Raw genomic sequence first — 18,997 nt, 5'->3', positions numbered from 1 at the left:
AAAAGCAAAAGTTAAAACCGCGACTCGCGAAGGCTTCTTTTTTTAAAAATTCGCGATCCGTGAAAGTCTGAAAAATAACTTCGTGTATTCATGAGAAAAGCAAAAGTTAAAACCGCGACTCGCGAAGGCTTCTTTTTTAAAAAAAAAAGAAGTTGGGTACTTGTTTGTGAAGTTGCAGTGTGAAGGAAGGGGAAGGGGTGATAGGGTTATCAAGTTATGTTCGGGTGGTTAAGATTATGGATTATGAGACGACGAATTAAGGTTGTTATAAGAGATGGGATTGATAATAAAACGACATGAGAGTTATGAATAAAGGGTTATTTTTGGTTGAGTGGAGAAGGTAGTTAGTAAATATGGTATTATGTGGAGATTGAAACAGTTAAAATCGGTAACTTGTGGCGAGTGTTGTGTAGCGGATGCGAAGAGGTAATGGCGGCATTAGTGAAATCTGATGAAGGGGGATAATACGAGTGTGAACAGAATGATGAGCGGGGATATTGTGACCAGACTGTGTAGTGTTTTTGAGAAAGTGTGTTGTGTGTAGGGTAGGAAAGTAATATGTAGGGTAAGAGAAAGAAAAGTGTTTAGATTGTAGAGAGGAAATGGTGAGCGGTAATGGAGAGGGTGAGGTATGTGTGGATGTATGTATCTAATGAAGTGTGTAAGTGGTATGATTGACAGGCGAAATTAAACAACAACCGAGACCGAATGAGTGTTGCGAAAACGCCGAGAAAAATATAAAATACTGTAGCGGTGAAAGGAAGTATTGCGGACAATGGAAAATGATGCTAGTAAAACGGCGAGAAGAAGACGAAGCAGGGGCGCGGGAGGCGACAAAGGCAGCGCGGTGAGAGTGGAGACGACGCTGAAACGCCAACAAGACAGGAAGGATAGTTTACCCCAGATGAAGCGATAATCGGTGGTAAGAGATAAGGGGAAAAGGCAAAGGCATGAAAAAAAAAAAACAACCGGCATGTATATGTAAAATGGACATAACAAAATAAACCAATAAGACAAAAGTGTGTAGGTCATTTCAGAGAGCTCTGCGAAATGTAGAACTAAAGGCATATAACGCCAACCAAGACTTCTCATCAGGGGGCGAGGTCTATTGGTTGGTCATATACGAACCTGGAGATTAAAGCGGGGAGACTTAGGGGAAAGCTAGGGGAAAAGCGGCGATGATGGTGGGAGTTAAAAGGTGAAAAAAATAGGGAGATGATTCGTATATGAAGCGTGTTTCGAATACACGCTCGTTAGTAATGCCTCTAGTGAAGCGTGGTGCATGCAATGGCCAAACCTGTGTATCGCCTGGCTTCGCCTGAGTACATGGCTTGGTCTGAAGAGTAAAAAGTAGCGCGCAGGGGAATGAGGTAAAGAGAAAAAAATGGATAGAGGCTAAGCTAGGAGGGGGAAGTGTGTAGTGGATAAAATGGTGCATGTGGTGGTCCTGGCTAGTGGCTGTATGTGGTGGATTAAATGATAAATAAGTGTGGGAACTTATGCATGTAGCGGGAAGGGGAGAGAATACGGGTGTCTTGATGTGGTAGCTAGTATGTAGGATGTGTGGGAAGGAGGGTGTACATACCCGAGATGTGTATTCGCGGGGCTTAGATTGCCTGTCTTGTAGGTATTCCGTATGTAGCGAAGTGAGGGGTTATGAGGGGATTGCGCTCGTGGTTATACGGGTATTAGATGAAAATAGATATCGCTGTTTCCGTATCCGGTTATTGTACATCCGGGTATTTATTAAATTGGTTGCGGTTTGGTTTACAAAATGGGCTAAACACGGCGGATGAATACAACGAATGACTATATTATTGTACGGGAATATTTTGGAAGTGTTCTGTGCTAGATACTGAGGGGATTGCGCTCGTGGTTATACGAGTATTAGATGAAAATAGATGTCGCTGTTTCCGGTTCCGATCTTCGTTTTCACGTGACGTCACAGCTAATTATGCAATGCCTTGAAACCGGAAGTCGGCCATTGCTGGTGTACCATAAACAACGGTTTTTGAGTTTAATTGTCTTTTTCTCGGCGTCATGGGTTACATCTGTGCAGTTAAAGGTTGTAGTAACAAAACTAACAATGCTAAAGGACGCACATTTAGGTTTTTTCGCTTTCCTGCTGTTTTAAAAAACAGGGGAGATAAAATTCGCAAGTTGTGCGAAGATCGCAGACGAAAGTGGTTAGCAAATATTGCCAGAAAAGACTTAGACGATAAAAAGGCTGAAAATACCAGAGTTTGCAGCAACCATTTTATTAGTGGTGAGTATATTATCAATATAAGTTGGAATGCCAAGTAATAACTGAAAAGATCGGAAAAAATTGGTCAAAAAACATTGTTATCGTGACACACGCTACGTCGCAATCGGCACACGTGGGATTTCTGACTACAGTCAAAATTGTGATTGTTTTTCACTTAAATCGCTACACAATTAAAACAATATCGCGTAATTATTTTATTTTATTCTAACACCTACTTTTTTAAGGTAAACCTGCTGATATTATGGGCACAACAAATCCCGATTGGGCTCCAACGGTTAATTTAGGACACAGCAACGTTGGTGATGTTTCCATGGCGGTCAACAGAAATGCACGCGCGAAATCAAGGCAAAAAAAGCGCAAAGAAATCGTAGAGCAAGGAAGAGTTGATATGGCCAATACTTATCAAGAGATTGAAATAACATCCCATGACTTTGAAGATCCGACAAGTAGCAGTAAGTTTGATTTTTCAACTTAGGCAATTTTCCTTAATAAACTATATTGAATAAATTTCTTGTGATTGAAAGCATTTTTCTTTAACCCATTGACTCCTGGCTTTTTTGGAGCTGAATTTACAAAAAACAGACTGAAAACAGATACCTCCCCCCCTATTCTGAGTTTTATACAGCCCGTCAAAGTCAAACACAGCTGCACCTAGTCAGTGGTATCCAAGCTTTCCAACAGTGCTTTGCGGTCCCCACTTTTAATCCCTCATCGTTTTGCTGAAGCCAGCACAAGTTGATGGTTGCTTGTATTTTTCATCAAAAATACAGCTATGAGCATATTAGGAGAGTGTCTCAGGACATCATGAAGTCTTTTGGGGCATAATTAAGTGCTTTGCTTATGGATATTTGCAAGCAAAGGTGGATTCATGATGATTTTTTCTTGTTTGGCTTTGCCCGGATGAGAAAATAATTTTCTAATGAATCACCACAGCTCTTATAAATGCTGTCTTTTCTGAAACCAAATTGACTCCAAAATTGTTTACACTGCTATTCTGGGTCTGTATGAGCTGGAATTGATTTGTTTGGCTTCGGGGTGAAAAGACTTATAAAAAACCATCTGACTTTGGGGAGAGGAGTGTTGACTGGCCCTCCCCTCGTGAATTTCCCCCTGTATCTCCCAGAATGCTTTGCAATACTAAACATATTTTCGTGGTTGTACAATCCTTCAAGGAATGGGCATTGTGTTTTGAGGCCAAGGAAATGTACCTGGAGGATCAGAATAAAGGTATCTATTTGTGTCTTGAGCTGTGTTTGCTGATCTCTCTCCCTTGTGTGGTATTTTGAGCGTTTTATTGAGAGGGGTGATTCTGCTTTTCTCTCCTTGTTCGATTTGAGATTTGTCAAAGAACCTGTGCTATTATTTGGCTTAAGAGTAGATGCCAACACCTTGGTTGGATGCATATCTGCAAGACCATTTATCCCTTAGACTGATGCCTGAGTATCTTCATCTTGTTGTGTTTATTTTGAATTTATGAATTTTTTGGGTTGTGGGTACTTCCCAAAGCCGGTACAGGCCGGTTCAGGGGTCAATGTGTTAATTTCAGTAATAAATACTCCAGAAGAGTTTGAATTAAATAAATCAGCTCAAACTGAACATACCCCAACAAGAGATCAGGCATGTCAAACAGACATTGGCATGAGTCAATTGGAGGAAGAAAAAATTTATCTTCAAAGTGTCCTTGAGGAATTAAGTAATTTAAGGAAACATTTGGTGTCTGTCAAACTAACTGAAGAGACATTCAAAGAAAACTCAGAGAAAACAAAGTTTTACACTGGATTGCCAAATTACAACACCTTGAACTGTGTTTATAAATATATCCATCCTCACACCAAAAGAAACAGTCAGAATGCACTTGATGCATTTAGTGAGTTTATTCTTGTTCTGTTAAGGTTAAAGTTAAACCTTCCATTGCAAGAACTTGCCTACCGTTTTTACATTTCATTAGCCACAGCTTCTAGAATTTTTGACGGATGGATACATGTGATGAGCATTAGGCTGCAGTTTTTAATTCATTGGCCAGAGCGAGAGGAACTACAAGCTACAATGCCCGTAGTGTTTTAGCGCAATTTTGGCAAAAAAGTGTCAGTCATTATTGACTGTTTTGAGGTGTTTGTAGACAGGCCAAGTAGTCTTATAGCAAGGGCAATGACTTAGTCTAACTACACGCATCATAACACAATCAAATTTTTAATAGGAATAACACCTCAAGGTGTTAGATCTTTTATTTCAAAGGCATGGGGAGGCTGGGTTTCTGATAAACACCTCACAGAACACTGCTCAATACTTAGTAAACTTTTACCTGGAGACATAGTTCTAGCAGACAGGGGGTTCGATATAGCTGACAGTGTTGGGTTTTATCAAGCCAAGTTACACATCCCAGCCTTTACAAGAGGGAAATCACAGCTGGCAGCCGATGACATAGAGGAGACTAGAAAAATTGCTAATGTCAGGATCCATGTCGAAAGAGTAATTGGTCTTGTCCGCAGAAAGTTCTGTATATTGCAGAGTATTTTGCCAGTGCAGTTAATTACAGCCAAGCCAGGAGATGACCTGGCTCCTATAGACAAAATCGCCATCATTTGCTGTGCACTCACAAACCTTTCTGAGTCAATTGTCCCATTTCAATAGAGAAATTATCACATGTAATGTATCCGTCATTTTACAAACAATATTTTATTTCATTTAGTATTGAAATACTGATTAAAAGAAAATTCAAAACTGATGTATTGTACAGTTCAAAATACACAATCAAATGATTATTAAAACTAATTTTAAGTATGCTATTATGATATTTTGTGTAAAGTTTTTTTCAAAAATATGCTGTAGGCATGCTGTTATAATTATTCACATTAACTATCATTCAGTAACATTGTGTACAACACTGAAATACTGTTTAAAAACATGTTACTGAGCTGTTTGCTCAGAGAACTTAAGTTATCTTAACTCTAAGCAGTAAGTTCAAATCCATTCACCATTTGGTACAATACTAAGTCCAACACAATCCATGTGAAACCACTTAATAGAACAGTTTGTCTTGTCACATCTAACTAGCATGCTCTCTTCAATGTCCTCCTGGCAAAAACACCATGGCCCATCTTCATCACTGTCTTGTGCTAATTCAGATGGTTCGCAGCAGATGCTCTTTAAAACTTCAGGTAGCAATCCTTTTTTGAAAAAGGATATAGCTTTTGGTAAGTTTGTGTTCCAGAATTCTTGATCAGGGAGTATACGCTGGCAAAACAAATCTTCTTCTGTCCAAACAACAAAATCACAATAGGCAGTATCTGTTACAAATAGCTGACACTGCACTTGGTGGTAGTATTGGTGGTTGGTGTTAAGTTGTATACTGCCACGTTCTGTCATGTGTAAACAGAATCCCTTGTCATTCAAAGATTCTGCTATTGTGGTATTTCGATGCTTGTATGGACACTTTATTTCGCACAGTCCAATGCCACAACAATCACACATTACTAGACCATCTGGTGATGCTCCTAAAAGGCCATTTCACATTTATGTAAAATCCACAATCAGCAACAGATAAATTGAGGTGATCAGAAGCTATTGCGAATGAATAGCTCTCTCTTGCTTTGCACTCATGGTCTATTCCCCATTTTGTTGCTGCACTTGAGAACTTGTGGGCTTCAGGGTAGCATATCACTTTAACAAGACTTCTCGAAGGAAATTCTGGGTTTGTTGAACAGCAAGCCTTGAATTTAGATGCTGTAATTCTGGCTGCTCTTTGTGAGAACCATAACTTTGAGTCTGATTGGTCTCTAGTGGTACTTTCTATAGCTTCTGCTTCTTTATCACTGACAGTAAGGCACTCAAATACTTCATCTATTTGTTGTATAGCATCACAAATTTTATAAGTAGAGTATTTAAGCTGAATTTGTTCTATAACTGTCTTTGGAAGGTCTTGATTTACTTCATGTGGCATATATAAGGTACTGTGAGTGGGAATGAGTGATAAAATGGCTGATTAACAATGGCCTGATAGTTCGTTATAGAAATCAGTTCTCTCTTCAATAGAAGGCATTTCAATGTCAGATCGTTGTTTAATACTAGTTAATTTAACCGTTTCTGGTTCGTCAATTTGTTTTCTCAGACGCTTAGCCGAAGTTAAGTCCATCTCACTAACAGGCATATATGGGATTTCTTTAACGTAACTTGGCATTATCCATTTGCCTTTTTCTTGTGTACAGGTTGTAGAGCTAAGCATTCGTGCTCCAGCCTGAACTGCAAACAATAGAGCTCCAATATGTGAGCAAGCCTCGCTTAGACCCGCCATACAGTTACAGTGAGCAACTATGACTTCGCCGCTTTTCTCTGCTAGAAACCAACTCTTCAGTGGAGTAGCTCTACTTCGTTGAGAATGATTTATTCTACCAGTAACAAGGATTCTCGTTGAGGAAGTGACTTTTTTAGTTAAAATGCTGTTGACCCATCCAGAAACAAAGAAATTGTATGCTTCTAAGGACTTGTAGGCCTTCATTTGCTGTCCTGTTGCCCACGAGGTTTGTAGCACAAGATAGTTCACAATGTCAGGGTATTCTACGCAGGGAAAATCAGCTAAATCATCGCTACATTGACTTGGCTTGAGTAAATATGGGTCAAAACCACATAAATTAACTTTTTCTCGGTATCTTTCTTTGGTTGGACCAGCTAGAGAAGAGTAATATTCAGAGAAAGTGACGCTATTGACCGAAGAAATGTTCGCGGTCGCCATTTTGTTTTGGTGTTTGGTCCACCAGCAATGGCGACGCTGATGACGTAAACATTTTTAGTCACGTGGTTGCAAACGAAGAATAGCTGGAGATGGTGGCTTGTTGTTGATGGATCGGGAATGTACTTCTGTAGAAGGATTGTTTTTATTGGTGTGGATATGCTGTGTGGTACAGGAGACTCGTAGGGTTCCTTTTGCCGTTCTATTAGGGCCTGTAGGTTTATGGTTGTAGATGGCTGGCTTCCGAGTTTTTATCCAGTGTATATATATCAGTTATATTTCTGTAGAGGGGCTGTTCGTCGGTTCTTGAGGGTCTTGGTAGTGGTGAATCATCTTCGATAATTGGCTGGCTTGGAGTGGATATGGCGTGTTGCTTCCCTCTGTGTACATCTCATTTGACTCGTTCTTGTGGTTTGAGTTGATGTGGTGTTGGTGTAAGGTGTGAGATGTGGTGAAAGTGGTGATTTGTTGTTAAGTGTATCTATGGAGTGTGTGTCGTGGATGTGAACTTGGTGTGGACTAGTGTGTCTTTAAGGTTTTTGTGTCTGGTGAATGCTGTGGTAGGGGGTGAGGGGAATACGGAGGATAGTTCCTGGTCGCTGGATATGATTTCACAGTTAGCATGAAGGATGCGGGGGATGGTTGATGTGTTGTGATTGAACGGTGTGGCGGGTGGGGTGGGGGTGGTTGTTGGGGTGGCTGTGGGAGTGTTGGGGAATAGGAGTTGGTGTTGCGTGTATTGGCTTGCTCTGGTGAAGGCAGTGTGGATGACATGATCAGGGTAACCATGTGATAATAGTATGCGTTTAAGTTTAAGGAGTTGTGATTTGTGTCGGTTGTAATGCGTCTGTAGCGGAGGGCCTGGCTATAAACGACGCTGTGTTTGCAGGATAGTGGGTGGTGTGAGTGGTAGTGTAGAAGTAGCGTGCTGTCTGTGGGTTTGGTGTATAGACTGGATGTGAGGGTGCGTTGGGGTGTGACGTGGATATAGGTGTCGAGAAAGTTAATGCGGGTGGGAGAGTATTCATGGGTGAATTTAATGGTGGGGTGTATGCTGTTGATGTATTGTAAGAAGTTGAGGAGGGATGGCTCGTCATGAGTCCATATCATGAAGATATCATCAATGAAGCGGAGCCAAGTGTGTGGGGAGTGTGGCAGGGGGTTGTTGCGGAGGAGTTGGTGTTCCACAGAGGCCATGAATAGGTTTGCGTAGGAGGGTGCCATGCGAGTGCCCATGGCTGTACCGCGGAGTTGTAGGTAGTGTTTGTTGTCGAATTTGAAATAGTTGTGTTTCAGGATGTAGTTGAGGAGGCTGCGAAAAACATGGATAGGAGGGCGTTTGTGTACGGGTAGTGTTTGTATGTATGAGAGGGCGGCAGCTATACCCTCCTCATGTGGGATGTTGGTGTAGAGAGACGCGACGTCTATTGTGACAAGAAAACATGTGTCTGGTAGTGGTGTGGGGAGGGAGAGGACTGTTTGTAGGACCTTTTGTACGTTGTTACGCGACCTCGGTGAATATCCAAAATCCTTGTATTGTCTCGTTTGGGAATAGCCGCGTAGCCATACACAAGCTTTGGGGTGGTTCGTCTGGTTTGATTGACTACGCGCTATTCCCAAACAAAGAAAGGAATTTTTGATTCCGTGAGGTCGCGCAACAACGAATTTGGCTATAAAACACGGAGCCGTAACAGGCCATGTAAGATTGTGGTGGGGTGGGGGGGGGGGGGGGGGGGGGAGGTACAATACAGAAACAAAATATTGGGTGGCACAGCCCTGTCTGGTCATTTCCTTATAATTTTTGAAAATATTGGTGGTGGTGGGGGGGGGGGGGGGGCATATGCCCCCAGTGCTCCACCCCTTGTTACGGCCCTGAGTAAATCAAGTTTTAAAGCAGGCATTCAACAGGGAGATGGGGAGATTCAACAGGGAAACAAAACACTTTTTTTTTTGGAATAACGCAACTCCCTATAGTCGACACATCCTTGAAAAGATGGGGATATGTTGAAGTTTCAACTTTCCCATATCTTCTTGCCAAAAGTTAGAGGGTCGGGGGATTTTAGATACGGGTGCAAAATTACGAGGGAACAAAAAAAAATGGGTTATATGCGGGAAAACCTTTTTATTACATTTCTAAAACATTTTATAAATAATCTTGGGATACTTGCACTTTAAGTATTTTCTCTACTATAGGATTCCCCTTGCAGATATAATTCAAAGTTTATTGTGCATTTTACCACTTCTACGAGTTATAACTTGCTGACATAGACGGCGAACGAAATTGAAATACAAGTATCGTTTCTGTTTGTTACAAGTTCTTCATAAAATTGTATTGTATAAATGAGTCTGTACAGCACATCGGTCCATATTGCATTGAACTTTTTTTATTCTATTTGTAAGGATTACAAAAAAAAAGAATAAATATAGAAAACAAGTAGATGATATGTGTATGAAATTGCCAGAACAGTGAACAGTGAAATTCATTAGTTTAGTGTCTATGGCTTGGTTTGGCGTAGTCATAGTACCTTATCACCTCAAATTGGTAACTCCATCATGTATGCATCTTCTGGTCCTTCCAGGCCGTCCAAGCCCCCCCATAGTTGGCAGGATTTGCAGAGGGGTCAAGGGGGGTGTTTCTTATTGGTACCATACCCTTTTTATAGCCCTCCAGCCAAATCAGCATGTTGTTGAGAATCTCTAGTTCCTTCTTGGCCAAGTTGACGTATTCGCATGGATCGTTCTTGATGTTGAACAGACACGGACCATCACTCGCCGTACAATTGACAGGGATTTCAGGGGGAGGCCCACACTTGACAACGGCATCTCTAAGGGTGGCAGGGTGAGGTTCTCTTTCTTCGATGTTAGGCGGGGGGTACCAGCCGCTCATGTATTTCGCTAAACAACAAAGTCCCTTAACATGAGATGATGTAAGGGTAAACCGGGTAATCAAAGATGGCTTCAAAGTGTCAAGGGGGTATCAATTGGGGATACCTCTCAAAATCCCTAGGTCAACCATAAACTAATCTGCTAATTGCAACAAAATAACTTTTACCTGGAATATAACAGATTTGAAAGATCTATAAAGATTGCAAACAGCACAGACAAAAAGAGAACTACTTCTGTTGGCTGTTTTGGTCAGTATTATCGGCGCTGTTTGCAAAGGGCTTTTAAGATGCATTAAAATGCATCTTATTGGGGGCGCATTAGGGTGGTTTATAGTCAAAGATAGATACAAATACAGCCGAGTTGATACGATTTTTTTGGAAATATCATACGTTTGAATTTCAACACGAAATATTTGAAAATAGTTTACTAAGGTATGAAGTCACTCTCTATTTTACTCCATTAAGTTTTAACAACACTTTCATGTAAACAACTCACTCTCTACAACTTCTCCTGCAGAATCCACTTACTTTGATTGACAACAATTTTCCACTCTCGGAACCTGTAGGCAGCCTCCCAGTTGACCGGGTCAATATTATGCACCATCTCCACCCTCGGAGACATCGCATCGGTGGATATGGAATCCCAAAGATCAAAACCATCCAGGTTTTGCAGATCGTGAATATCCCCGCCAGCGACAGTGTACAATGTCGGCAGCCAATCAGAAACGTGCATCAGCTCGGTCATCACTCGACCAGGTTTCGTGATGAGTGGACTGTGAATAAACGCAGTTCCTCGGATACCGCCTTCAGATTTAAAAACAAGTAGCAATGAGAAAAGGGGTAGTCCACACTAACACGGATTCAAAAATATCCAGATTCGTTTTTCGCCGAAAACGCATCACTTGATCCGCGTCCACACTCTTGTTTTCGCAGCGCGTTCGCCTCCTGGATCCAGCCGTCCATACTAACACGGATTAAAACGTTTGAAAACGCTGAAAGGTCGTTTTCATTTGGATACGGATTCGACCGTCCACAGTATGGACCAAAGTATACGGATTAATTTTGATTTACTTTCGACGGCGTTTTCAAAAGTATCCGGATTCGCTGAATCCATGGTGCGTGTTAGTGTAAACGGAAGACCTAAACGTATCAAAAAGTATACGGATCCAAACGACTACGTATTAGTGTGGACGGCCCCTAAGTGTAAGGAGGTTGGGCGAATCTGGAAAGATTTTACCTTAAGCAAACACAAGCGCAATACAAATAAAAACACGTCTGGAAAAAAATAATTGGGGAACAAGAATAACTTGTTGCCTGCATTTTAGAGAGAAACCCCATACAGCTGTTTTCAGTCACGCGTCAAGGCTTGTTAAAAACTTGTCACTTCAGACACTCGTTTTCTGTCAAAGCACCTGTTGAGTGTTTGCAATGCAAATTATTTGCCAGTCTCATAATATAACCAATGCTGAATCTAATTCCGGTAAAGCTCAAGGTTTTCTTCAATTATCTTTCGAACAAGTAGCAAATCTGCAGCTAAATTCAAGGAGAAAGCAAATGACTTCTGATCATCAACAACAAACGCATCAGTGAACAAAGAAAAAAAGGCACTAACTGACCTTCCCATAACGTGCTTTTGCACCCTCTAAGAGGGAAGTTACTTGCAACATTCATATCATATCCATCTGTTGGCCCTCCATTGTCAGTTGTGAATACGATAATAGAGTCTTTGTACAAATCTTTACTCTTCAAAGCGTCCACAACCTAAGATTAAGTATCATTTAATATAGGTAGCCTGCTAGCCGGCTCTCATTGTGGGCTGTTCGGAAAGGTTTTATTTTCAAATATTGGGAACCCTGTGCGCGCGTGAAGGCCGAGGTGCGCTGGGCCTTCGAGCGCGCACAGGGTTCCCAATATTCGAAAATAAAACCTTTCCGAATAACCCACAATGAGAGCCGGCTAGCAGGCTATAATATATGAGGCGTAGCTTGGCTGCGAATAAAGACTTTGGGGTGTAGGGGGAGATCAATAAAAGGCAGAGAGGGGCCACACCCATGCTACGTCCCTGTGTTATAGGGGGTGTTAACTGACCTTCCCAAAGTGTCCTTTTGACACCACGTAATGGAAAATTACTGGCCATGTTAGAATCAAAGCCATTGGCAGGGCCACCATTGTCAGTTGTGAATACGATTATTGAGTTGTTGTACATGCTCCTTGCTTTTAGGCTGTCTACTACCTGTTAGGAATTACGTTATGCAATTAGATAGAATTAGCAGGCAAAGGATGCTTATTATGAGAAAATTACCCCTGGAACCCTAAAAATTTACCATCCATTAGCATTCATTGTCATGCCTTTTAGTTTTAATTGGAGAGTTTCAACCTTTTACCTGGCTTAATGCACAACTGATCATGCAGCCTCCTTTTTCTAAGGGTCCATAAGAAAGGGCTAGGATAAACAACTAGTCACCTTTTTAATGGCACCATCCATGGAAGAAACCATAGCGGCAAATATCCTTCTCCTCTCATCTTTGATGTTTTTAAACTTGTCAATCAAGTCTGGTGGTGCTTGTAGTGGCTGGATGAAGTTAGCGCTATGCACCGCTTGGAAGGGAAGGTATAGGAACAAGGGAACAGATGCATTGTGGGTGGAGATAACATTGACAGCTTTTTCGGCAAACAGATCAGTGCTATAATGGCCCCATTCAGTCCACACATCCTGAAAGAAGAGACAAGACAACATGCTGCACTATCAGAACTGACAGGCTCTCCATAAAAGTAGACAGGGGTTTGATCATCCTTATAGGGTATAAAATATTACTAACTGTTATCCCTAGGGGGGTTGTATTACTGTGTTGTAAATACCTGTTCACTGTCGTGCAGGTCCAGTCCCCAACCATACTTCTCATTGTTTGAGTGGTCCCAGTAATCTCCCTTGCCACACCAGTACCCAAAGTAGCTGTCAAAACCTCTTTGAATGGGTGTGTACTCGTACTTGAAGAAGCCAAGATGCCACTAGAGACAATACCAATCATAAAGCAATAGAATTTCATATATTTATTCTATGGAAAATCTCTAACGAAAGGGGAGCATGACAAACTCATCCCCCTCCCCCCCCCTCCCCCCCCCCCCCCCACACACACATCTATGACCCAGATAATATACCTCTGGATCTGTCAGGTAAAACAAAATCACTATCAAGCCATATCAATGCTAAAATGCTTTAAATCTGTAGGGTAAAGTCTTCTTCCTTACCCAAATCTTCATCTCTATTCACCAACAAGAGATGCACAATATATTTAGGTTTTTCAATGGCTAAGCTGTACCTTTCCAACTCCATGTGTGGCATACCCAAGACGCTTGAGATATTGAGGCATCAATGTTTCATTCAAGCCAAGCCCGTAAGGCTGGGCTGCTAAAATGACACTGTGCTGCATGCCTGTTAAATAGAAAAAGGAAGTAAGCACAAAACATACACAAGTAGTTGTTTCTTCATGTAGGTTCCTACACATAGGGCTGGACTTTTTATTTGTTGCTCTGTTACCACAGAACAAGCTCACCAGAGATGTCCCTATTTGTTCTCCATTGCCACTTTTCAAAAGAAAAGATTGTCTTAATTTCAAGAAAAAACCATATGGTTTTACAGGAGTTTGCCCCTTCCCCTCCCCCCTTTGTACCCTAAAGTATGTTTTTATTTTTGAAGGTCTCAGCCTCATACAAGTTTACACTTTTAAGGGTGCTCCATCTGTTGTGCATAGTGTAAACTTCCATATGTTTATTCGCTTATAATTAGAGAGCAGTCATTAATTACTGGGGGGGGGGGGGGGCAAATATGTAGGGGGTGGCTACGTTTTTTTTGGGAGTTGATTTAGGGGGGTTACATTTTTTGCGCTGTCATTAGGGGGGGGTCACATTTTTTTGGGCGTGAATTTAAGTCTGGTTTTGATATAATATTGAGCAAGAGAGTCACTGTTGAAATGAAAATCTTATTCAGTTCACAATGTTTCCTATATTATTGTATATTTAGTTCCATATTGTTCAGGTACCAATCTTGTCTTTTGAGAAACCCTCTCATGGTTGACAGACAAAGCTACCTGTTCAAATCAGTTGAACAAAATGAATACTTTAAAATGTTGCAAAATGTCTTTGTTAAAATTGTCGATAACGTAGTCATTTTGTAGCGACACCAGTATTTGCTGTTTACCTCTGTGCCACTCTTGAACTAGTGAAAGTGAAGGTTCATATTTAAATTAAATAGGACAAAATTGCCATGCTTGCTGATCCATATTTTAGTAAAGGTTATATTCATATATTCTCTGTGGTTTTATTGAATATAAAAATGTGGAGGTGGTGGTGGGGGGAAGGGGGGGGGGGTTCAAATTTTTGGGCATCCGGTCTAGGGGGGGGTCACGTTTTTTTGGGCTTGAGAGGGGGCAAAATGTTTTAGCCCAAGGTTTTGCAAAATTGCTGCCCCCAGTAATTAATGACTGCTCCCTTAAGTATAATAGTACCTTTTATAATATGCTAGCCAAAGGTGGGCTAGGTATTTTCTAGGCCTAGCTATTTGCAATTTTTTATAGCTAAAGAAGGTTTTCAATTGGATATAGCACTAGCTTACCGGTATGTATTGGGTACTTCCCAGTCATGATGGCACTTCTAGTTGGTGTGCAGATTGGGGACACATAATAATTGTTTAATATAACTCCAGTCTTGGCTAAACCATCAATGTTTGGGGTTGGAATTTGCCCAGAACCATGGAAACTGACATCATCCCAGCCCTGAAACAAAAGCAAAACATAAAAGAAATCAAAGGCTCTGTGGCAAATTTGTAAATGCAAGATGTTTTTTCTTGTCTGCATAGAATATATCAAAAAACAGGATAAGTAGCCACCGAACTACTGTGTATTTGCTAAACTGACAAGTGAATAAAATTAAGTTTCACACTGTATTGAATCGCTTGAAAAGCTTTTTGCTAGCATGTCAAATTTCAGCCTATACTTTATGGAAGCAAAAGTAAAATAGCCTTTTCCTTTTACACTGTAATCAGAGAAGTTGATAAAAGAGGCGTTTCCCTTGGTTTTTTCAGACTTTTAAAATTGCAATTTTGGCTACTCATGTTTTCAGCACAAATCTAAATATTAATCAATCTAATTCGGCCCTTTGACAGGTTTTCAACATATATAATCACCAGGTAGATGTATTTAGGTTTTAGTTTGCCTTTCGACAGGTTTTCCCACAAATCAGTAAAATACATAGGTAGTCAATTCACACTATAACTCATTCATGTGTGCTAATCTGTGATATCAATGAATTTTAATTGTACTCTTTCTATGAACGTTTACCGTACCAAAATTACCAAAACAGCAGTCAGACACTTCTCTGTTATTGAGGATTACAAGTTTTCATTGTATAATGCCTAGTGCACACTAGTGACATAACAACAAGGGTGTTTACTCTGTTTAGCTAACATAACAACATGGACATAATGATCTTATGTTATGTCCATATCGTTATGTCAGGATTATGTCAAAATTTTGAACCATTCACACTTGAACATACAAAGATAAGAGTGTGCACACCCATGTCGTTTATGTCATTATGTCATTAGTGTGTACCATAAGAGAACTCACCAGGTCATCTGCTACAATGAATACAATATGTGGCTTCTTGTTGGCTGTTAGGGCTACGAAGGGCAGGCTCATCAGCCCGAACAGGAAAACCAAATACTGCATTACTGTAAACAATAAACAAAAATTAAAATAAAATTAGCAAACACAGCAGACATAATATAAACAGCTAATTTGCTTTCTGGCTCTGTCCATTTAAAATCCTTTAAACACGATCGCGCACTATAAAAGGGACTATGCAAGCTGTCATTCGTCATCTGACTTCACTAAGTACAGCGCTCTGTAGAGAGAAGCCAGAAAGCTATAATAGAGTTCAAAATTGGCCAAAAATACACAATTGAAGTAAACACAGTCTATTTATTAGCCTTTTCTTATAACAAAACAAAAAATAACGGAGAATTAGATTGGTTTTGATGCAATTTTGCAAATTTTTTGCTTGGCACCTGAATGACGCCATTTCAAATGAGTGTGTGCATGCTTTTTTTTAATTTTTTTTTTCAATTCAAACGAGTGTGCGCTGTTTGATTTCTCACTGACAACTTTTGTTCTTGTTTTTGTAGAGAATTGACTCCAAATACTTTCCTGAATATGCCTGATCATTCTCTAACATTCTTTCGTACTTTAAAGTTGTTGTAGTTTGCCGTACAGTTGTATTTTTTGCTATATTTGCTTTTGGCCGTTTTAGAGGTCCGAACTCATTGAAGTCTAGCTGGGAATGTCGACAACTTGTGCAAGGGCTTGCGAAAAAGAGGGCGTAGCTATCCCTTTTATAGCACACATTGTGTTTAACCATTTTTATTAGCCAGCACTGAACTGGTTTCCAATCATGTGACCCATGTGCAAAGCACTAACCAAACAGAAAGCATGAAATTTATTTGTGTTTGAATGATGGAAGCCAGAAAGCAGTTTTGTGGTTGTAAATTATTGACAAGAGATCACACAATATTGAAAATCTTGCTTAAAAATTCATTTCTACGAGATACCTGCACTCATTATCTACGTACAGGTACGAGCCTGATGTACAACCTTGTTGCTAACAGTTAAAGTTCTTAAAACCTTTCACTTATATCAATCTAGCCAAAACAAAGTATAGATAAACTTTCAAATTCTGAAAAGGGAATTGAATTCGATTAAAATTTGAATTTTCTACACATCTTTGAAAATTCTCCTGGCCCCGCGAAAGGAGATTGAATCAAGTGAATAATTCCAAGTTTTGGCGGGAAAATCTGAAACAACGTATTTTCCTTAAATCCGTTTAAATTCAGAGACGGCAATAACACAAAATATTGGCGAATTGTTTTCTATTGCAATGCTACCCACAATAAAGCACAGAATAATTTAAAGTCGAGAATTGTATGCCAAAAAAAGAAAATATTGTTTTGTTGTAGGTTTGAAATACAGCGCACGCTCGTGAGAATGTCGCCATTCTTGATTGCGAATGCAGCGCGCGCACAATTAAAAAAACAATTCAAAGACTAAAAAATATCTGCTAAATTCTGCATATTTTTTTCCTGAAGTTAAATAATCATTTGACTACCAGGTTGAGATATAAAGATGGCGGTAAAAGTTGTAACCACACAACATTCTTCAGCAATAACTAAGAAGACATGAAGACGGGAACCGGTTAAGCGTGTGCATATGCTTTCTCATGGTTGACATCTCGATCTAAGTCACAAATGACTGTACCCGGGCCTTTCAGTTCACAGCCATTTTTCCGAAGGTTGATCAAAATACCTCAATATTACAGATTTGAGTTATTCGCCCTATCTAACACGTGTTTTATAGGGTCCATAAGAACCACATACCATTTGGAAGATGAAAATATAAAGAATTGATAAAGTCTATCAACTCTGAAAGGTTATATTGAATTTAAAGTGCACACTGCAGTTGTACAAGGCTACCAGATCAGTCCCTTACAACAAAATGATTTTAAAAAATTACAGACACTTACTCTTCTCGCTCGAATGGGGGCCATGGAGAGGGTGGGGCTGAAGTTTTAACCACTTCTTAGTGCACTTCTCGTAATTTTAGGACCTTATCTTAAGTTTTTGGTCCCCATTTTGGGGTTGATCAACAACCCACATTATACAAGACTCTTAATAGTTTAATAAGCTTATATATTTGGTCCAGCGCCTGCTCACAGAGGTTTGTCAATCCATAAAAAGACTTCTCTATCTAGAGTTTTTTTTTATCGTGCAGTCAATCTTGTGAACAATAAGAGTTATTCTAAGTGCGAAAACGGCCATGAATACATTAACTTATCTATATATAAATTAACTCCGTATATGAAGAAGGTCGTCGGTCAAGTCTTCATTTTCCACCATAGCTAATTCTAACAAGAACTCGACACGACCTACGTTTACCTTCTGCATATAAGTTAAGTATACTACATTGCAAGGTCGCTTTTAAATGCCAAAATACAGAGAGCGTTTTCCTTGTGAAAAACAAAGACTACATAGTTACATAAGCAGAATTTGATAACTTATTTCCATACTAACCATACGTAGCAAATTTCGTAGGACCTGATAAGACGACAGAAGCTAAAAACAAACACTAAAAGACAAGACTGCTGCTTTCTTTACAAACAACAACAGTATCAGGAGAAAAACATGTGACATTCGCCGACTCCAGTCTTTCGCGTCCTTTCAATATACACAGTATAAGGGCCAAAGGGCCACGAGCACGTTTTTTTATGCGAAAACTAGTTGTTGAATAAATCCACAGGTAGCCCAAGCTCTTTATTTGTCTGTATTGATATTTACGGTAAACTTCGTTCTGGTTAGAGTTTAAATCGTGAATCTTGAATCTAAAAAGGCGCTTTAATACGGCCAGAGAATACGCAGAAGGCAAACATAAACACAACACTAGACTACACACGTGTTTTTTAACAAGTTTTTTTTTTCCACTTATTTTGTTTTCGCCCTATCTACCGTAAATATCATTAGGGACAACGGGCTGGGCCTACCTGTGATAAATCCGCTGCGAGCACATCGAAAAATACAATGCGAGCACGGCGGGAAAAAAGCATGCGAGCATTTGACGAAAACTGCGAGCACAAAATTTCGGGGTACCATTCCGGGGGGGGGGGCTAATATAGTCCCTCGCGATGCGGGATACACGGGACTCTTGTAGAATTATGCGTTTATATCTGTTGAAGTTCGGAGCCTCTGGTACCCAGGGTAATCTGTTGCATTCGAATGTAATGTTTGTTTGTTTTTTTGTTTTTTTTTTTAACAAAGCAAAGAAACTCTACAACGTAGAGTCTCTGCAGCAAATACATCCTTATTACAGAGAAAATGAATAAACTTAGAAGGCTTTGGGACCTCCCCCCTTCTCGTTATAACGGAGCTATTACTCGTAGTTATTTTCTCATCTCTAAAAACACGATTTTTTTTCTGGCTTTTTAGACATATAAAGACAAGTATTTAAAGTTTTTGTACTAGGTGATTCAGGTTTGCTTGTTTGTAATGTTGTTTTGATAGAAGACGAGGGTGCTCCA

At 40.1% G+C, this 18,997-nt stretch overlaps 3 protein-coding genes across 5 annotated transcripts; 1 reads left to right on the top strand and 2 right to left on the bottom strand.

Annotated features, from left to right (window-relative positions):
* Positions 1-2,010: 2,010 nt before the first annotated feature.
* On the top strand, positions 2,011-5,047 carry LOC5503578. Of its 2 annotated transcripts, XM_048733846.1 has the most exons (4): positions 2,011-2,119; positions 2,185-2,266; positions 2,491-2,718; positions 3,813-5,047. In XM_048733846.1, the coding sequence occupies exons 1-4, from the start codon at positions 2,087-2,089 to the stop codon at positions 4,328-4,330; spliced, it is 861 nt and encodes a 286-aa protein (XP_048589803.1). In that variant the 5' UTR covers positions 2,011-2,086; the 3' UTR covers positions 4,331-5,047. The 2 variants fall into 2 exon arrangements, with proteins under 2 accessions (XP_048589803.1, XP_048589802.1); XM_048733845.1 differs by having other exon boundaries at positions 2,011-2,266.
* On the bottom strand, positions 4,924-7,434 carry LOC5503577. Its single transcript, XM_048733521.1, has 3 exons — positions 6,254-7,434; positions 6,053-6,106; positions 4,924-5,760 (listed from the first exon to the last, which is right to left on the bottom strand). Exons 1-3 carry the CDS (start codon positions 6,993-6,995, stop codon positions 5,228-5,230), a joined length of 1,329 nt encoding a protein of 442 aa, XP_048589478.1. The 5' UTR covers positions 6,996-7,434; the 3' UTR covers positions 4,924-5,227.
* Positions 7,435-9,103: 1,669 nt separating this feature from the next.
* LOC5522047 (arylsulfatase J) lies at positions 9,104-18,177 on the bottom strand. Of its 2 annotated transcripts, none has more exons than XM_001641765.3 (9): positions 17,997-18,177; positions 15,502-15,605; positions 14,490-14,649; positions 13,198-13,310; positions 12,737-12,886; positions 12,342-12,590; positions 11,966-12,110; positions 10,406-10,681; positions 9,104-9,887 (listed from the first exon to the last, which is right to left on the bottom strand). In XM_001641765.3, exons 2-9 carry the CDS (start codon positions 15,601-15,603, stop codon positions 9,544-9,546), a joined length of 1,539 nt encoding a protein of 512 aa, XP_001641815.2. In that variant the 5' UTR covers positions 15,604-15,605; positions 17,997-18,177; the 3' UTR covers positions 9,104-9,543. The 2 variants fall into 2 exon arrangements, with proteins under 2 accessions (XP_001641815.2, XP_032223091.2); XM_032367200.2 differs by lacking the exon at positions 11,966-12,110 and adding an exon at positions 11,494-11,638 and having other exon boundaries at positions 17,997-18,176.
* Between the last annotated feature and the right edge of the window lie 820 nt (positions 18,178-18,997).

The sequence above is a fragment of the Nematostella vectensis genome, chromosome 10 (assembly GCF_932526225.1).
Source record: "Nematostella vectensis chromosome 10, jaNemVect1.1, whole genome shotgun sequence".
NCBI lineage: Eukaryota > Metazoa > Cnidaria > Anthozoa > Actiniaria > Edwardsiidae > Nematostella > Nematostella vectensis.
The sequence above is the reverse complement of the archived record's forward strand: the minus strand, read 5'-3'. Positions and strand labels throughout refer to the sequence as shown.